Below are 19,978 nucleotides of genomic sequence, written 5' to 3'. Positions count from 1 at the left end.
GTCATCGGGTAACCAGGTGAGACACAGGGCAAATAATTAGGGCAATGGACTAGTTTACTTAAGGTGATAATAAATTGGGCAATTGTTTTGCCCAAGCAACATTGCCCGGCAACATTGTTTAAAAAGTTGCCCTGTGTGTCATCACTTTAAGGTTAGGGTTAGGTGTTAGGGTTCAGATTAGTACTATAAATAACTTTAAGTCAGTAGCTTGGTTGCTTGGGGACCATCAAAATAAAGTGTTAGCAGATATTAAGTCTTCTAATACTCTAATGAGAGTTAGTTGACATACAGTTGCAAAATTAGTTATAGTTAGTAGAATAGTGTTACCATTATTATTTATTTATTCATTTACAGGAGCAATTCACAATTCATGTATTGTATCAGTATTACCAAAATTCAGTTTCTACAGTAGTCCTATAGGCAGTAGTCAAAAATTACACTATGCACACAAATAGATCCCTTTTACATCTTTAAGAACAGATTGGACAAGGGTAGATGTCAAGAATTATCATATTTAGTAATATGCATATTTTTGCATGCATAATTTCGGCCAAACTTTAGAGTCCATTTGTCATTATTAACTAACTGTTAACTACAACTTTTGCCTCTATAAACCCCTAATTAATGTTTATTAATAGTTAGTAAGGTTGTTGTTAAGTTTAGATAATGAGTAGGATTAAAGCATATATAATATGATAATGCAGAACAAGGCATTAATATGTGCTTTATAAGTACTAATAAACAGCCAATATCCTAGTATGCATGCTAATAATCAACTAGTTAATACTGAGAATTGGAACCTAAACTAAAGTGTTACCATAATTTGTATACATTATATACATTTATATATTCACAGTGGGGCAAAACAGTATTTAGTTAGCCACCAATTTTGCAAGTTCTCCCACTTCATCATAGGTACACTAAGAGAGACAGAATGAGAAAAAAAAATCCAGAAAAACACATTGTCGGATTTTTTAAGAATGTATTTGCATTATGGAAAATAAGTATTTGGTCACCTACAAACAAAGATTTCTGCCTCTCACAGACCTGTAACTTCTTCTTTAAGTGGCCCTCTCTCCTCTACTCGTTACCTGCATTAATGGCACCTGTTTAACACCTGTCTAACTCGTTATCAGTGTAAAAGACACCTGTCCACAACCTCAAACAGTCAGACTTCAAAATCCACCCTGGCCAAGACCAAAGAGCTGTCAAAGGAAACCCGAAACAAAATTGTAGACCTGCACCAGGCTGGGAAGACTGAATCTGCAATAGGTAAGCAGCTTGGTGTGAAGAAATCAACTGTGGGAGAAATGATTATAAAATGGAAGACATACAACACCACTGATAATCTCCCTCGATCTGGGGCTCCACGCAAGATCTCACCCCATGGGGTCAAAATGATCACAAGAACAGTGTACAAAAATCCCAGAACCACACGGGAATGACCTGCAGAGAGCTGGGACCAAAGTAACAAAGGCTACATCAGTAACACTATGCCACCAGGGACTCAAATCTTGCAGTGCCAGACGTGTCCCCCTGCTTAAGTCCAGTACATGTTAAGCTTAAGCCGTCAGAAGTTTGCTGGAGAGCATTTGGATGATCCAGAAGAGGATTGGGAGAATGTCATATGGTCAGATGAAACCAAAATATAACTTTTTGGTAAAAAAAAATCAACTTCTCGTGTTTTGGAGAAGGAATGCTGAGTTGCACCATACCTACTGTGAAGCATGGGGGTGGAAACATCATGATTTGGGGTTGTTCTTCTGCAAAGGGACCAGGATGATTGATACGTGTAAAGGAAAGAATGAATGGGGCCATGTATCATGAGATTTTGAGTAAAAACCTCCTTCCATCAGCAAGGGCATTAAAGATGAAACGTGGTTGGGTCTTACAGCGTGACAATGATCCCAAACACACCGCACGGGCAACAAAGGAGTGACTTCGTAAGAAGCATTTCAAAGTTATGGAGCCTCTAGATCTCAACCCAATAGAAAATCTTTGGATGGAGTTGAAAATCCATGTTGCCCAGCGAGATCCCCAAAACATTAGCCTGACAAGCCAGACCCACATCAAGATGTTTGGTCTGGAAACTCACCATAGACATAGACAAGTTGTTGTGATTGGCCCGTCCAGATTGTGAGGAATACAGCTCAGAAGGGTATTGAGAGTTCCTAGACAAAACCTGCGGGCAGATTAAATTTGCTGCCGCTAGGGTGCGTCTAGATTTCTAGGCTACCAAAACATCATTGCGTATTGAGATTAACTTTTGTTATTGACCAAATACTTATTTTCCACGGTAATTTGCAAATAAAATCTTTTTGAAAATGTGAATTTCTGGATTTTTTTCTCATTCCATCTCTCATCATTTAATTGTACCTATGATGAAAATTACAGGCCTCTCTCATCTTTTTAAGTGGGAGAACTTGCACAATGGTGGCTGACTAAATACTTTTTTGTTCCACAGTATGTCCTGAATTCTCTTCACTTTTAAAAGTGATTTTAAAGAGGTCCAACCTATAATAAATAAAAAATTGCAAATGTTAAAACAAAGCACAACTGGGTTCTTGTTTATACTTTTGAGTGAGCTTGATATGAACCAATGCAGAAGTATACTTCATGCATTGTTTAGGAGTTCCTTTCAATGTGGTTTACTTTAACTGTATAGTGCAGGTTGCTGTGTGAGTTCATCTGGAGTGCTGGCGTCTTACATAATGTACTACTGCACAAGAAAAAAAGAAAAATACAAAGGGCATTTAATGGCATTTTATTCACTTAAAATTCCATTTGGATGGTAATGTGATTGAAATTTGAAGTGCAAATATTTCAAATAATTTGTATTCTGCATGTATTCATCATGGATTAGGAAATCTCAAGCATTGCAATAAGTTCAACTAAAAGATTTCCATCTGATTTTTATTAGCTGTGGGAAACATTAATAATCAATGTAAGTACATTTTCATACTGAACAGTTTTAACAGGAAATAGATTGATCCAATTAAAATTAATGACGTCAGTCAATATTTGTGTGAGCTATACATTATTTTCTGCTTATTTAAGAGTTGAATTAGCTACATTGATTTTTGATCTGTAAGATTTTTAATGTTTTTAGAAGAAGACTTATGCTCACCAAGGTGAATGTATTAATTCTGCATATGTATCTTTTTTTTTGATGACCAGAAAAAAAAAAATCAGAATTAGCCGTGTTTTATCAGTGTCTGATTCTTGATTATTTTTTAAGTATTAGTTTGCCTTTTTATTTGACTGCCCAGCCAAGCAAGAGCCACTGAATTTTGGAAAAGTAACAGATAACTTTCTCCAGGCATTATTGACCTACTGGGTTGTTACATTCAGATTGGTACAGCTTATGAACGTCCTTTTATGTTCAAAAAGATAGCTGTACATGAAGATAGTGGACACAGAGTAAGCTCATTAGGTTCTGTGACAGACTTTTCATCAAATGTTATTTACCTCTAAATGGTTGCATCATTAACAGGGTCAGGGTTTCTGTGTTTAGAGAGTTTTAATGGCTGTATATGGGGCGGTGGATATCATCATTAATGTCCCTGCTCTCGGTCAGTTGCGGGTGATTTAATTAGTGTGTCTATGGTGATTCTGGGCAGAGAGCTTGCATATTAATGCTCTCATCGATGGACACACACAGCTCTGCGAGGGAACATAATAGTTCAGGGGCTAAATGTGGCCACGCAGGGTTGATTGCCGCTAATTTGTTTCTCCTCTATTGTGATGGCTGCACTGACAAAAAAAAAAGTAAGACACGACACAATGTCTGTCAACAGTGTGGTCACTTGCCAAACAGGATATACTTTGATCACCTCTTTTGCTTTTGTGGCAACTCTTGTGAGACAGGAAACGTGTCCGTGAATTTCTCAGCTATTATGAGTTCTGCCTCATCTAACCTATCAACATGCCCACTGCAATTTACATCTTCTTCTTAGCAACCCAACACCCACCTCCTTTCGATAACATTAGAGGGTTGTAAAATTGTACAAGTGTGCATTCTGCTATGCCACTGTCAATACATGTTAGCTAGATAACAATAGGACTCAAACCATTAGTGTCTCTAAGGACTATTTTTCAAATCGCATTTCAAAGCACATGCACTTTATTACGGCGATGTTGAAGAGAAGGGATATCCCTCAGCGGCACAATGGGATATAAATGCATTCTGAATCCCTTCGTCTGCATGTGACAAAATCCTGTTGTTAGACTACAAAACTTTCCGCGCTGATTTAATTTGCCAAGACATAAGACCTGCGTTGGACTGTATTGCATAATGATGTTTGTGCAATTTGCCATGCGAGCGTGAATGGCTGGTTGTAGCAAGGGAGAGCTAATAAATTTAAAAGATTGCTCTTTAAATGTTGGGCGGAACTTGAGCATGAAATCTCAACGATGAATTGTTCATGACGTGGTTCGATAATATGGAGGCATGGAAGAAGCAGGGAGACCTAAAGTGCTCCTGCAGGAATACAGATGAATGAGAGGTAGAGCATAAGACTGTCACAGGGTTCAGAGCAGACTTTAGCTTCAGCTAATGTGTTCCCCTATCTTCTTTTTTTCTCAATTTTTCATGCAAAAACTTGTTATACCGTTCCAAGATCACATGCTTTTAAAATCCTCAGAATCTGTAGCTTAAGACTTAACATAAGGCTTAATAAAAAGACTACTTGATTCAAAAGGCATGGTGTAACATTCATTCTCAAAAGGGGTGTATATAAATTGTTAATTGGTTAGTTCTATTTAGTTGGCCTTGACTGTGATCTAGTGTGTTCATTTACTCATTGATTGTAATTCGCTTTGTCTTCCAATGCATATAAAATTTATATTAAATATGTTTTACCGGCCATGAAAGTCATGACACCAAATTTTTTGATGATGGTGAAAATTCACAAGTCTTTATTTCAATTTCGATACCACAGCTAAAACTAGCCTAACTAATTTAAATTTAAAACTTTATTAAACACAAATAAACAGTGTGTAATTGCATAAACAATTACAACAAAACAAAGGTACAAATTAAATCAACTAAACTAAAAGAAAAATTAAAGTAATCAAATGTAAAATCAATGTCTTCACTGTACAGGGCGCTTCACTTTGTCACATTTTGTCATGTCCAAAATAAATTAAACGCATTATTTTCCTCAAAATTCTACAAACAATACCCTATAATGACTACATGAAAAACGTTTGTTTGAAATCTTTGCACATTTTTTTTAAATACATAAGTTGCCATGACACTCAAAATTAGGCTCAGGTGCAGTTTCAAATGATCATCCTTGAGATATTTCTACAACTTGATTGGAGTCCACCTGTGGTAAATTCAGTGGATTGGGCATGATTTGGAAAGGCACATACCTGCATATATAAGGTCCCACAGTTAACAGTTCAGGTCAGGTCAGAGCACAAGCCAAGGAATTGTCTGTAGACCTCCGAGACAGAATTGTGTCGACGCACAGATCTAGAGAAGGGTACAGAATTTTGTTGGCAGGATTGAAGGTCCCAGTGTGCACAGGGGCCTCCATCATCCATAAATGGAAGAAGTTTGGAACCACCAGGACTCTTCCTAGAGCTGGCCACCCTGCCAAACTGAGCAATCAGGGTAGAAGGGCCTTAGTCAGGGAGGTGAACAAGAATCTGATTGTCACTCTGACAGAGCTCCAGTGTTTTTTTGTGGAGAGAGGAGAACCTTCATAGAAAAACAACCATCTCTGCAGCACTCGATTTAATCAGGCCTGTATGGTAGCATAGCCAGATGGAAGCCACTAAAGCCTCTTGTAAAAAGCACATGACAACCCACCTGGAGTTTGCCAAAAGGCACCTGAAGGACTCTCAGACCATGAAAATCAAAATACTCTGGTCTGATGAAACAAAGATTGAATTCTTTGGCTTGAATGGCAAGCATCATGTCTGGAGAAAACCAGACACCACTCATCACCTGGCCAATAACATCCCTGCAGTGAAGCATGGTGGTGGCAGCATCATGCTGTGGGGATGTTTTTCAGCAGTAGGAACTGGGAAACTAGTTAGGATCAAGGGAAAGTTGAATGCAGCAATGTACAGAGACATCCTTGATGAAAACCTGCTCCAGAGGACTCTGGACCTCAGACTGGGGCAAGGGTCATCTTCCAACAGGACAACGACCTTAAGCACACAGCCAAGATAACAAAGGAGTGGCTATGGGACAACTCTGAACTTTCTTGAGTGCCAGAGCCCAGACTTGAACCTGATTGAACATCTCTTAGAAGATCTCAAAAAAAAATTCACATTATCGTGGTATTGTTTGTAGAATTTTGAGAGAAATAATGCATTTAAGCCATTTTGAAATAACGCTGTAACATAACAAAATGTGGAAAAAGTAAAGGGCTGTGCATACTTCCTGGATGCACTGTATAAATGAACATAGATTAATCCTCTTTAATGTAAAATAAAAGTTATTCAGACTAGAGTAGTGAGTGATTTTCAACAGGATTATTTGGCTGCTGTTACTTCAAGACCTGCACAAATCCAGTATATTCTATACTGACTGTTCAATTGCAACTATTTAAGTTCACCTAAGACATAATCGGCTATGTTTACTATACTTTGTTGTTCATAATCTCCCAACATTGCATTGTTAGAACTCTTAAAATTGTTACCAATTGTGACTGTCAATTGTCACAGTTTCATTTTTTTACTCTCATTTGGTGCTTGGCGAGTGTACATTTTTTCTGTTTTTTCCACTTGTATTGACTTTTTCTTAACTATTTATTTGAAGCACCATAAACTCCTTTTATTTTATCACATGCATATTTTATGCAACTATTCAACTAAATTGATCTGTTCTTCAATATTAGACTTAAAGCCTCCTGTAGGAGACAGGCCTATGACCCGCTCATCCGACTGCGCCCTACAGCCAGGGCAGCGTTAACCTAATGGGCAACATGGGCTGCAGCTCAGGGCCCCGAACACCAGGGGCCCCCCGAGACAATTCTCTTTTGCGTTATGATTTTTTTTTTTTTTTTTTGGATCGAGGTAATTATGCGTACGTGGAGCATCGTTGTCACACACCCAAATCAAGAGTCACAGTGGACACCCAGACCAGTACTGCTTTGTAAATTAAATTGAGAATATAACGGATGCATGTGCCATTTTAAATAGGCTACTGTAGTCTATGAGAGATGCAACGTCTGTGAAAATGCCGTGTCAGGCAGGCTACAAATATCGATCTTCACAATGCGTTGGCCTCAATCTGCTCCGTCTGCTATAAACCAACGCGTCGAGAAGAAGTGGGGTAACGTGCACAGGTGATGATATTTATTTTACTGCATTTCACCAAAAACCACACTACAAAAGAATCGTCTAAAACTCAGTAAACCTTGGCTTGATATTATTACTTGTGACATGAGAACAAAATATGCACTAAATTAACCATCTCTTAAATATTTCCTAATTTCACTAAACTTTAATGTCGTAATTTGTTTATTTATTTGCTTAAACCTGGATCTTTATTTAAGATGGCTTATTAGTCTGCTTTTGTAGGCTCATTCAGTAAATATAAGCACTTAATTTGTATGCAAACTGGGAGCCGGTGTGATGAGACGTCATGCTCGGCTAGATTCGCTGAGAACTCCGAGCTGCGCGCGGAATTACAAAAAATGCGTATTATTTTGTTGTATGGTGATATTTTTGCAAATGTTTCTTAAAAAAATCTATAATATTTGTCCACTGGAACGATAACTTTAAATTGAAAACGGTTTACATAAAGCAATTATATTTCAAACAGATGGAATTAGAAATACAGGCCTGCCCCTAATAAAAACCTGCTTCAAATAAAAGCCGGTTCCCATCGGCAGTTCAGGTAAATAAAGGCCCCGGTCTTTATTTGAGGAATTACGGTATTCCGTCCCAATGTTAACAGCTTACAGCTTTCACACTGCACACGGATACAGTCCGGCAGTGCTTTCCATGAGCGGTGCGTCTGCAGCAGCGCGCCGATCGTTTCCGCAACGACTTTATTTTTTGCTGTGTTGAACGTGCTGAATTAAAGTGACAGAACTTTTTTTATGACCTGCAGGATTTCTTAAAATATTTAAAAATTAAAGAAATTAAAGACTAGATTTTTTTTGTCTATTGTAAGTTTGAATGCTAAATGTTTTTGATTTTAACATAGGCCTAGTTTAAATGGTTTGCTACTTGCATGAGCAACAAAATTATCCTATTTTTATTTGAATTAAATTTATTTGAACTAAATTAATTGAATAAAACGTTGTTTAAATGTAGGCCTAGTGCTTTTAAACGTGACATTTAAAGAGTGTATTGTAATGCTGACAATAATCTGTATTGTTTGTCATGCTTCGTAAATTAATATTGATATGAACTTTTAATCACTTTAAGTTTCCATGCAGTCCCCAAGGGCCCCAGGGGCCCCGCAAAAGCTTAGCCAAGGGCCCCGCAAAGGCTTAACATGGCACTGCCTACAGCTGCCAGTGTACACCAGATGACGATTACCAAACGAGTGAATGTGGAATAACATTAACCATGCTTCCTCCCTGACTCCCTGGCAAATTTAGGTGTAAAAGAGAGGAAGAGTGAAAACATGTGGATGGTGATGCTAAGCCATAATGATATTGGCAGAAAGCAGGGAGAGACCTATAAATCTTATATGGAAAATCATCTAAATATTCTGCGTCCAGATCCAAACACTAAGCGCATTAACTTTATTGCACATTATCATAGCACAGCAACAATATATGTCTAATTTGTATCATTGCTGTAAATTGAAAGCAATTACAAACTGTAAGGGTAATTTTCCAGCTGTGAATTAGGACATTGGATGATTAACTGTGACTTACTTGAGTAATGAAATATTCATGGTACTTAGCGGTTATTTCCCATATTAAATTCAAAGATGACAGCAATGTGTTCTTTATAATTAATCAAACATATCCAATAAAAGTTATAGGTTACAGGTACGAAGTATTGCTCCGGTGCCTAACAAATGTTTAGCAGTGCATATAGCCAATGACATGGCCTTGGTTTCAAATCCAAGCATTCAATGTAAAATCTAGTCAAAACTTGAATAAAGAAAACAACTAATTTAATGAAAAGTGCTTCACATGGCCTTCTAATAAAGGCCTTCTGAAGCAAAGCGATGCGTTTGTGTAAGAAAAAATATTTTTTACATACAGGTCCTTCTTAAAAAAATAGCATATGTGACAAAAGTTCATTATTTTCCATAATGTAATGATAAAAATGAAACTTTCATATATTTTAGATTCATTGTACTCCAACTGAAATACTTCAGGTCTTTTATTGTTTTAATACTGATGATTTTGGCATACAGCTCATGAAAACCCAAAATTCCTATCTCAAAAAATTAGCATATCATGAAAAGGTTCTCAGTTTTTTTTTTATCTTTTTTTTTTTTTTTTACATGTAAAAAATATATTAAAATAGAAAATACATATTTTCTTATTGTAATACTATTTCAGAATATTACTTTCTTTTTCTGTATTTTTGATCAAATAAATGCAATCTTGGTGAGCATAAGAAACTTAAAGTGCCCTAATGCTATTTTAAACGTCTTTAACAACAGGTTTACATGTATCAAAGGTCAAAAAAAGTCTCATTATAGCCTGTACAGTGCACATCACAACAATGATTCTCAAACGACTCGATGGATAAATCAGTCTCTCTAACCTAATCTGCTCTGATTGGTCAGATGACCGAGTCTGTTGTGATTGGTCTACCGCATACAGCGCGTATTTAGGAAACAAACGGCTATTACCATAACTGATGGTGCATTCAAGTCTTGTCGTAAAGATCATATTTACGAGTTGAACGCACATGAACGCCACCACGAAGTCGCAAATACCAGTGGGAAGTTTGGGATTTTGTTTAATGTTGCGTTCAAACCGAGCACGAATAGAGCGTCTGGCACGAGTGATTTCCATGTTAAAGCCCCACTTGGCTACTTTTGCTCTCGGGGTCCCCCTACAGTTTGGAAAAAATAATGTCCTCAAATACTGTCGTAAGAGCTGTCATCCTACAACAGGGGATGCCATCGCGCGTGCATTTGTTGACATGACAACCCTGATAGCCCTGAACTATTGATGCGCGATTCGTCTCATAACCCGCGGACCCCGTATGTCTATTTAATGGTCGCGGGTGCGCGGCGGGTTGTAAAAATATATACAGTGGTGCGATGCGGGCCAAATAACTTCATAAAAGCGTCCCTGAAAACTGCAAGAGGAGTTCTTCTGGCGTCGCGTGTGAAATGTCTTCATCCCAGGTAACGTTACAGTCAGTGGCATTTGCTTCAGCATGTCATATGAATATAATTTCATGGGTTTTATTTTTTTCAAACGCCAAATAATCACGATGCTCACGTTTACAAGCCAGCGTCATTATAGTAGTCTATTGGTTACCGTTTTACAGAATCTATATGATACTTCAGTTCAATGTTTGAGTGGCTCACCGTAACAAGCAGGACCGCATCGGTCGGGCACGCCTCCTTCAGCTCACGCCGACGAGCAAACATTTTGGTCACATTTTGATCCTCGTCCTGCCTTTAATCCCATCATTTTTTCATTTCCTCTTATTGCTTTCCTCCAACAAAACCTTTTCTTTCTTATTTGTCTCTGCTGCTTCAGACATGACTATATTATCCGACGAACAAAGTTGGGCTCGCACATCCGAATGTAAGGAAGTGTGTGTGTTGGTGGAAGTGACGTATATGCCGTAAAGCAGTCGAGTTTTGTAGTTCTTTTCTTTTTCTCGGGTTACTACCCGAAACCCGAAGTTTAAAAGTACGATTAAAAACGATACAGACCCCATCAGGCTATGGCAGACGTGTCATTCAACCTATTGTAAGTCGATTTATCATCACAAGAGTCTTAAAAAATATATTATGAAGGTTGAAAAGTTACCTAGTGCTGCTTTAAGTCAATAGAAAGGCACGTCTGGAGGTCCCGTGGCGCATCAGACATGATTCTGCCTCATTTGTGCATATGACGCGAATTGGACATCTAGCAATAAGTGCAAATGGTGTGTTTTGTGCATTCACGCGCTTGAAGCGAATTTGCGTGACGCCCGAGTTGAAAAAACTGAACTTTGGGGTCAATTTGCGCCGCGTTAACCAATCAGGAGCCCACTGTCACTTGGTAAAGTGACATGATGAGAAACCCTGCATAAATAAAAATACTGTTATTTTGTCACTAAATGTAGTTTTAATGCTTTTCAGTTGATAATGTAGTTGTTTAAAGGTAAAATATTTGGTTTATTTATAAAGACAGCGCCAATTTAAAAAAAAATTATCTTTGCGTTTTTGGAGTTGTGAGATCCAGGAGATCGCCAGGCGCTCAGCGCTTGTTAACCCGGTGAGAGGAGCCTTTCCTCGGCCAGTCCTTCTGGTATTTGCCACTGGCTCAGATGTCCCTGTGGTGGTTAAACATGAGATATAATTTGTCTTGTGTATGTCTATAATCCAGTGTTGCCTACCAAATAATTTTGACTGAGGGCAAAGGGAAGTTATATATTTATCTTTATATTTTCTTAAAGATATAAAAATATACATGCCAGGTAATCCAAGTAGTGTGTTGGCTGAACCACATCTGTGTGGCAATTAATGCTTTTATTTTTATTATTTTATGAAAATGAAAGGAGGCAGAGTGGTGTTTTATGACATATTTCTCCTGGAGTGCCTTGAATGGATTCAAAATGTTCACGCGTCAAACTAGTCGCGGTAAACGCGATTTTGACACTCTATTCGCGTTCAGTGTGAAGGCAGCATGAGCCCCGATCTGTACGAGTTGGGGGCGTGTCAGTGACATTGTGGAATCAAAGGATGCAACGTCTGCAGTTGAATTTAACGGGTATTTAGCAGTGACACTGTCAGGCTTTGTCATTTAAACAAAGTAAGCTAGCATTGTAATTATATAATTAGCCTAATATAACCTAACAATACCGTTTACAGTGGCTTCATAGCCCTAACCCTAAACCCTACCTTAACCTTAACCCTAATTAAAAACATCCCTTACGAAAGGAAAATATCTTTACCAATATATTACTTGAAATATTTTATAATATATTGTAAATACATGGAATAATATATTGATGGTATTATACAATATATTATATATTCCTGTAATATATTGCAAAATATACAAATGATTGCCGCTTTCATATACTGGAGAATTTTATATTATATTGGAGAATATAAATATTAATCCCATATATGTGACTATATTGCCTAATGTACTTTTGTTTCGTAAGGGATAAAAGATTAAAACTCACCTGATGCACATTGTTACGACCTCTGGCTGATGTAACGTTAAAGTTTGCAAAAACAAATCTTTTATCTTTACTCAAAGTAGTGAGAATGACAGACAGTCTGCATTAATAGACACAGTTTTAGGTAATACTGCAGCCCACAGCTGATTTACAGTAGTATTACAGTAAGACAGTAATAACGTGATTTTATCAGTTGGACAGAGACCTACACAATTTGAAACAATAAACACTGTACAGCACAGCGGCTTCTTGTCATAAAGCTATCCAGTAACCGCTGCAGTGTTTGAGGTAGTTCAAGTTCTCCCAGTTGCCTGTGTGCACAATAAGTGGACGAGCAATATGCTAATGTTTCGTCTTGATGTCATGAAACGGCTTGCGGTTTGTTTGAAAGACAATTTGTTTAACTGGCTCAGAGTCGGCTTTTACTTTTAAGAGACAATAATTTTTCTCTGGACCAAAAATTTGTATTTGGTTCACTTTCAGATGTAAAAAATTTTCAGGATGTTTTCATTCACTTAGAACTATGTTACACTCTACATCAAAAATCCATAATAGGGGCACTTTAACATAAAAAAATCTCAACATTTTGAAGCAGTGTACATTATATCAAATCTTCAGATGAATAAATGATGTTTAGTAAGCTGCATGGCTAACTTTTGGTAGAATATCTACATGCAAAAGTCTCATCTTAGAGTATGTTATTTTAATTGCATAAACCACCCACGATACACCTTGAAGTCCACACACAATTTTAATGTATCCTCTTCTTAAATCAGGGCCCTAATGTGGTACTGTCTGCATTACTTCTAGACAACATGTTTGATATCAAGGTATATGACACTGTTCATTCTTCCACAGATGGGAATCTTTATTTTGATGCACGCTCATTGAAGAAGGCATTTAGGAAATGAGAGGGGAGATTGAAAATGTCATGCTCATATTTAAGTGTAAGCACACCTGAGGGGGTAGTGCCCACTCGAGCGCAGTTGGACTGACAGAAGTGGTCAGAGGTTGGCTGAGGCAGCATGATAAAAAAGGGGTTTTATATATATATATATATATATATATATATATTTTTTTTTTTTTTTTTTTTTTATAAATTTGGTGGTTCAATATTGTTAATTTTGAGTTTAAACTTTCAGTTAAAATGTTTCTCTGCCATGTAAATTAAAAATCATGACAACAAATTTTGATGTTTCACAGAGTTGTAAGAGTCGTTCCCTTTGGCTGACACTTGAATGATCAGAATGATATGATGTTGATCATACTTGACTCACTGTCTTTTTGTCATTTTGTTGTTTTTGTGAAGAATGAACCCCTCCTTCATCTCTTCGGCTGCAGAAAATGCTTTCATAATGGAGGGTTGTCAGACCAAGCTTTCACTCATATTGAAATTCTCACAGTTCCTTTCCTTTGCTCCCCCCTCCAACTTTCCACTTCATCTCTCAGAAGACACAAGTGCTTTTCAGCCACGCTTAATGTCAATCAAGCTAATGTTTAAAACTGTAGATTATTGTGATAAACTGCTCAAAGAGGAAATCCTTTAAAAAAGATTTCAAATGGATTCAAGGAGAGAAGATTATGCAACGTGACGACATCTCAAAGTTTATGACCTCTTGGTGCACAGACGGTTCATTTGTTGAGCACATTGTCAAACATAAAGTTGCTTTCACACAGGATGCATGAACAGCTGGAGAGTGAAACCTTTCCTAATATTAGTCAAAAGAAATTAAAATAACTTCATTATTTGGAACATTTTTGTTTTATGGCAATAAGTCTCATGTCATCTTTATTTCTTTCTCTCTCTCTCTCTCTCTCTCTCTCTCTCTCTCTCTCTCTCTCTCTCTCTCTCTCTCTCTCTCTCTCTCTCTCTCTCTCTCTCTCTCTCTCTCTCTCTCTCTCTCTCTCTCTCTCTCTCTCTCTCTCTCTCTCTCTCTCTCTCTCTCTCTCTCTCTCTGCAGTTAAACCGACAGTCATTGATGTTGATATCTTCGTAAATAGTATTGGACCTGTGTCATCAATAAATATGGTGAGTGAATGCATGTCCCTAAAGCTGTACTGTTTTTGGTCATTGTGAAGGTCATTTTGATGATTTTAAAGGGATAGTTCACCCCAAAAATCATTATTTCCTCACCCATCTCTTTTATATTATATTATATTATATTATATTATATTATATTATATTATATTATATTATATTATATTATATTATATTATATTATATTATATTATTAGTGCTGTCAAATCGATTAATCACATTCAAAATAAAAGTTTGTGTTTATATGTGTGTACTGTGTATAATTATAATGTTTATTTGAATACACACACATACATGTATATTTTTAAGAAATAAGTATATACTGGATAGCTATTTTTAGGTTTTAAAGCTGTATAGCTTTATGACAAGAAGCCGCTGTGTTCTACAGTTTTTATTGTGTATCATATTGTGTAGATCTCAGGTTAACCGGCTATCATTTGCCTACCACGGCACTGCCCCCACCGTTGGTTTGAGTTTTTTAGTTAAGTTAGAGAACAGACACAGCCATTTATAATGGTGCGTGTCCATTGGCGCGGAGCAGACAGAGTGGACCTCAACCTCAGACGAGAAACCTGCACTCCCGTGAGACTACCGCTGGATCCAATGCAATACAACTGAGATGTCAGCTTTTTAGGAATGAATAAGGGACTGCACTTTGCGTGCATTCTGCCATGCTAAAACATGCTCACTTGTTTTTATGTTAAAGAACTTGAAACTGTTTCATGAACATACAGAAAAAAATATTTCTGTTTCTATTTATAGTTTGATGTGGGCAGGAGCAGAACAAAACATGAAGTTTGCAGGCGGGAGAAGGCAACGTATATTTTTGCGGGAACAGGACTATTAAAATTTGTTCCACGTAGGTCTCTACCTCAGACCTCAACATCCGAAGGAATGATTGAAAATCTGCTCTGCGCCATTATGAATGCCTTTGTGGCTGTGCACATTTTACTTTAATTCATGATTAAAAAGCGAGGTGCAAAAGAGGGAAAACTCTGTGTCCCCTCCCGGTGATACTGGTGTTGGCACAAATCCCTAGTATATACTGTAAATATATTTATATAATTTATATTATATATAAATATATACAAAATTATATATATATATATATATATATATATATATATATATATATATATATATATATATATATATATTATTTTGTATATATATATATATATATATATATATATATATATATATATATATTATTTTGTATATATATATATATATATAAATTAAGTTTTTAATACTTTAATCAACATGTGTATGGACAAATATGCACGCTTTATGCAAATGTATGTTTATTAGTTATACAATGATATTGCTAATTTGGTAATATTAGTAATGTTATGTTAATGTTAAGTAATGTTAATGTTAACCCTTTTCTTTCCCTATTAATGTTTGCTGCCGCTTCCTTTACGTCTATGGCTTATCTCAATTTCTCCAACTACAGGCTACACCACGGATCAAACAGAAAATGTGTGTTGTGTTAATCGCGCGTTAATAAATTTAGTCCCGTTAAAATTAATTTGCGTTAAAGCGTTATTATCGGTTTATTTTTGACAGCCCTAATATATACTGCACTGTAAAAAAAAAATTGGTTTAACTTTAAAAAGTAAGCTGGTTGCCTTAAAAATGTGAGTTTATTGAAATAAAAAATTTGAGTTGATACAATGAAGGAAATTTGTTTAATAAATAGAATCTCAAAATATTATTGTATCTTAACCACATAAAAAATTTGATAAATCATGAAAATAGCACTATTTGGCATGTTTCACAGCGTCATCAGAAATAAAACACACACAATTATCCAATATGCTAACAAAATATTTTAATATTTTAATAAAGGTTGTCGAATCTCAAAGAATGTTCATTGTATTAACTCAAATTTTTAATTTCAATGAACTCAAATTTTTAAGGCAACCAGGTAACTTTTTTTCTAAATATTTTTTTACAGTGTGTATGCATGTGTAATTATATATACATAATAATTATACACAGTACACACACGTATTCACATATTCGCAATCTATTTGACAGCACTAAACTATTATATTATTCTATCGAACACAAACTGAATTTTTGAAGAATCTGCAGCTATTTTTCATAAAACACCCTAAAAATGAGGGATTTTTATTTTTATTTTGGTGTGAACTTTTATTCCTTTAGTATCTCCTTTTCTGTATTTCTCATCCGCTCTCACATTCTCTCTTTCACACATTCAACAGTTACAGTTCAGTCCCATAGGTGATACATGGCTGTAGGTTTGAGTTGAAAGCAGGGCCACTAGCTATCCCTCTGAGATGTGAGTCCAATGCTTAAGCTTCATCTCCCCTGAGGTACGAAAAAGCTTCAGGGGAAAGATAGAGGAAGAAAACGCATGAGACAGAAAGAAAATATAAAGACTTAAACCGAGACATGGGAAGTGGCAGTGGATAGGAATATCTCAAGTAGTTGCCACTTGATTTAATAGTTCATCATAAAAATTAATCGACTGGATCTACTGTTATAAAAAATTAAATAAAGCAGCCAGTTGTTCCATATTTATGTGTGCTTCAATAGATATCAGGATGATGGTGACAGATCTCTTCAAATGGATGTTAAATTCCTCTGGTTCATTTCTGTCTTTGACTCCCAATACAGATTCATCCTTGAAAATCTGAGTGTGTATTCACTTCCAATTATTTTAGTCCAGGTCTCAGAGAGTGAGAGAGAATGGTTGGATAATAAGTAGTGCCCAAACAAGCACCTGAAGAAACATCAGCTATCGATCGCTGTCACCTAACAGTGTGTTAAGGGCTGTTTTAAAGCCTTAAGGGAGATGTTTCTTACAATTCACAGCAGACAAGTATATTCAAGAATGTTAAAAGTTTTCAAGGTCTTAATGCTAGGTTTAAGTTTGGAACACTGACAAACTCTTTAGACTTGCATGTGAATGGGACAGAGGTTGTGACCTCCGCAACAAACGCAGTCATGCATATTCACATGATTTATTTGCATATTCAGCCAAAAGAAGTAACAAAAATGTTTCATTCTTCAGAGGAATTTGGCGTTCACAGCGGTATGAATGGAAGTCAATTAACATGAAATAACTATCTTCCTATCTTTTCATTTTGGTTTATTCCGAGAGTTTTATGAGTTGTCAGTATGCAAAGGGAGTGCGAGAAACATTTAAATATGCTTACATTAATATATTATCTCATGCTCTGCGACACCGTGTCTCTCCATCTCCCAATATCTCATTTATTGTCGGTGACAATTTCATTCTCTTGGAATGCCGCACACACAATAACATTGTCTGGCAGGTTATTTGCACATCTGTGATAGAACTAGCTCAGCCAGCAAAGCGAATTGCATTTTTTTTTCTGTCGCTGGCCTGTACACCATCCACCTTAGTAAATAAAAAGAGTTTACACAACGAAAAGAGGAGAATGAAAATATATTGTTGAAGTATATATTAAAGGCAGTATATGTTGTTGCCTGTTTGTCATACTTGTAGTGGAGCTCTTAATGAGATTTATATTGTTAAGGACAAAAAAAAAACCCACCCTCACCAAGGCATGCTCCCGTCATTCTTCATTCCTGCTGTTTGTGCTTTCCTTTGCTGGGCCACTGCCGTATTAGATAGTGTGGAAACGGAATAAACACCTACGCAGAAGTCACAGCAGTGATTCCAGTGGGAGAGTTTTGGTTGTTCCGTGGAACTGAATCGCTAAATGCACTTTAAGCGCGTCACCATGCTGCTTGGGTCGGGTGTGACGTACAGGGACATAGCAACCATTCCACAACAGTTTTTAGATTTTTGGGGTAAAATAATAATTATATATAGCCTGGATGCCGGCCGAACTCAGCCCCGGCCAAAACATTTGAGCTCGGCCAGTTCAGTCTGGACTTGATCTATAGAGGAGTAATTATGCCTTAATAGTAACTGTTCAGACCAATGAAATCATCAGGGCGGGCTTTAGACGAGGACGGACAGATGATCAACAGTCACGTAATCATCCACGTCATCAAAGGGGCTTGCACTCAAAAAAATAGCACATGATGAACATGATTTAATCGTGGACAGTGGTATAACGTGATTACACCACATTATCTTAACAAATGGTAAATAGACTGCATTTATATAGCGCTTTCAACAGACCCTATGGCCATCCAAAGCGCTTTACATATCGCCTCACATTCACCCATTCATACACCGACGGCGATGTCAGCCATGTAAGGCACCATCCAGCTCGTCGGGAGCAACTGGGGTTAGGTGTCTTGCTCATGGACACCTCGACACTTGGTCAGGTGGAACCGGGGATCGAACCACCAACCTTCTGGTTTGTAGACAATCTACATGAACCACTGCCGCCCCAACAATGAATTAACAACAATGAATGCTGTTCAACCAGCTTGAAATATTTATGTTCATTTAACAAGAACAGATAAATTAAGCTAAATCAGGTTAACATTCTTAATTTTGTCCAAAACTATTACATTTGATTACTCTGAAATGAATATAAAAAAACTAAACAAGTAATCCAGTTTAATTGATTATTTTTATTTAGTGAAATGCTATTTTTTACAAGATTGAATTGGCTAGATGGTTTTGTTACATCCATGGCATGCCCAAAGTAGTTGTTTTTTATTATTAAAACAACTTTAATTGTTATTAGCAGATCCTCAGCCCAAGCACATGCTCTACACTTCACCACAATGGTAACGTCCAAAAACACTAACTTTTACATTTATGCATTTAGCAGACGCTTTTATCCAAAGCGACTAAAATTGCATTCAAGGTACACATTTTTACATTATTGTCAGTTCTTGCTCTTCCTGGGAATCGAACCCATGACCTTAGCGTTGCTAGCACCATGCTCTACTGGTTGAGCTACAGGAAAGCCTTGTAGATAACAACAAAACAAAACATTAAACATTAAACTCTCCATTTTCTCATCTCGTTAGAAATGCATAAAATAGCACTTTATTTAAACATGTACTCTCCAAATTCAGCCCATTTGCAAAGCATGATGGGAAGTGAAAGTCCTGTTTGTTCGGCTTACTTGATTGAATCATGTTATTTCAAAATAAACACATCAAGTTATGTCAAAGAGTGACGGTTTTAAGTCAGTTTAACATGAATCAATTACATTTGAACCAGAAACCTGATATGATGGTGTTAAATCAATATGAATTGCTTAAATAAAGTGAACAGCATCATAAGTTCATTTTTTTTTTGAGTGTGGGTTGAATTTGTTCTAATCCTAAATTGGGCACTTGTTCGTATATGTATTAACTTTCACTATTTCTCTCAGAAATGATGATCATGTTGGTAAATACTCTGTGTATCCTTAAATTCTTTTTTTTTTTTACAACACCCACAAAGATCATTTATTGCAGCATGCGTGCAGACAGGGTTGCCAAGTTTTTACAACAAAAAACACCAGCTACTAGCCCAAAACAATAGCTTCTCAGGGGGTGAAATGTGTGTTATTTTGGCAAGGTTGCCTGCTAAAATTCGCATTCCTTGGTCTATATATCACATAATAGTCACTTCAACCCGCGGACATGGAAAACAACCTGCGGAAAAAAAACGTTAAGTGTTAAATGACACAAATATGGAACATTTATTAAATCTCACTTTATTTACAAATGTGTTTG

The 19,978-nt window shown here is 36.7% G+C and overlaps 1 protein-coding gene across 4 annotated transcripts in view; it reads left to right on the top strand.

Annotated features, from left to right (window-relative positions):
- The window catches only part of LOC137094360 (gamma-aminobutyric acid receptor subunit gamma-3), a 196,397-nt gene that overhangs the window by 36,685 nt on the left and 139,734 nt on the right, over positions 1–19,978 (top strand). For all 4 annotated transcript variants that reach the window (XM_067459959.1, XM_067459958.1, XM_067459960.1 and 1 more), the window contains exon 3: positions 14,253–14,320. In XM_067459959.1, coding sequence (XP_067316060.1) covers positions 14,253–14,320 — 68 coding nt within the window. The remainder of the gene's footprint in view (positions 1–14,252; positions 14,321–19,978) is intronic.

The sequence above is a fragment of the Pseudorasbora parva genome, chromosome 12, assembly GCF_024679245.1.
Source record: "Pseudorasbora parva isolate DD20220531a chromosome 12, ASM2467924v1, whole genome shotgun sequence".
NCBI classification, from domain to species: domain Eukaryota; kingdom Metazoa; phylum Chordata; class Actinopteri; order Cypriniformes; family Gobionidae; genus Pseudorasbora; species Pseudorasbora parva.
Note: the sequence above shows the minus strand (reverse complement) of the source record. Positions and strands in the feature narration are given on the sequence as shown.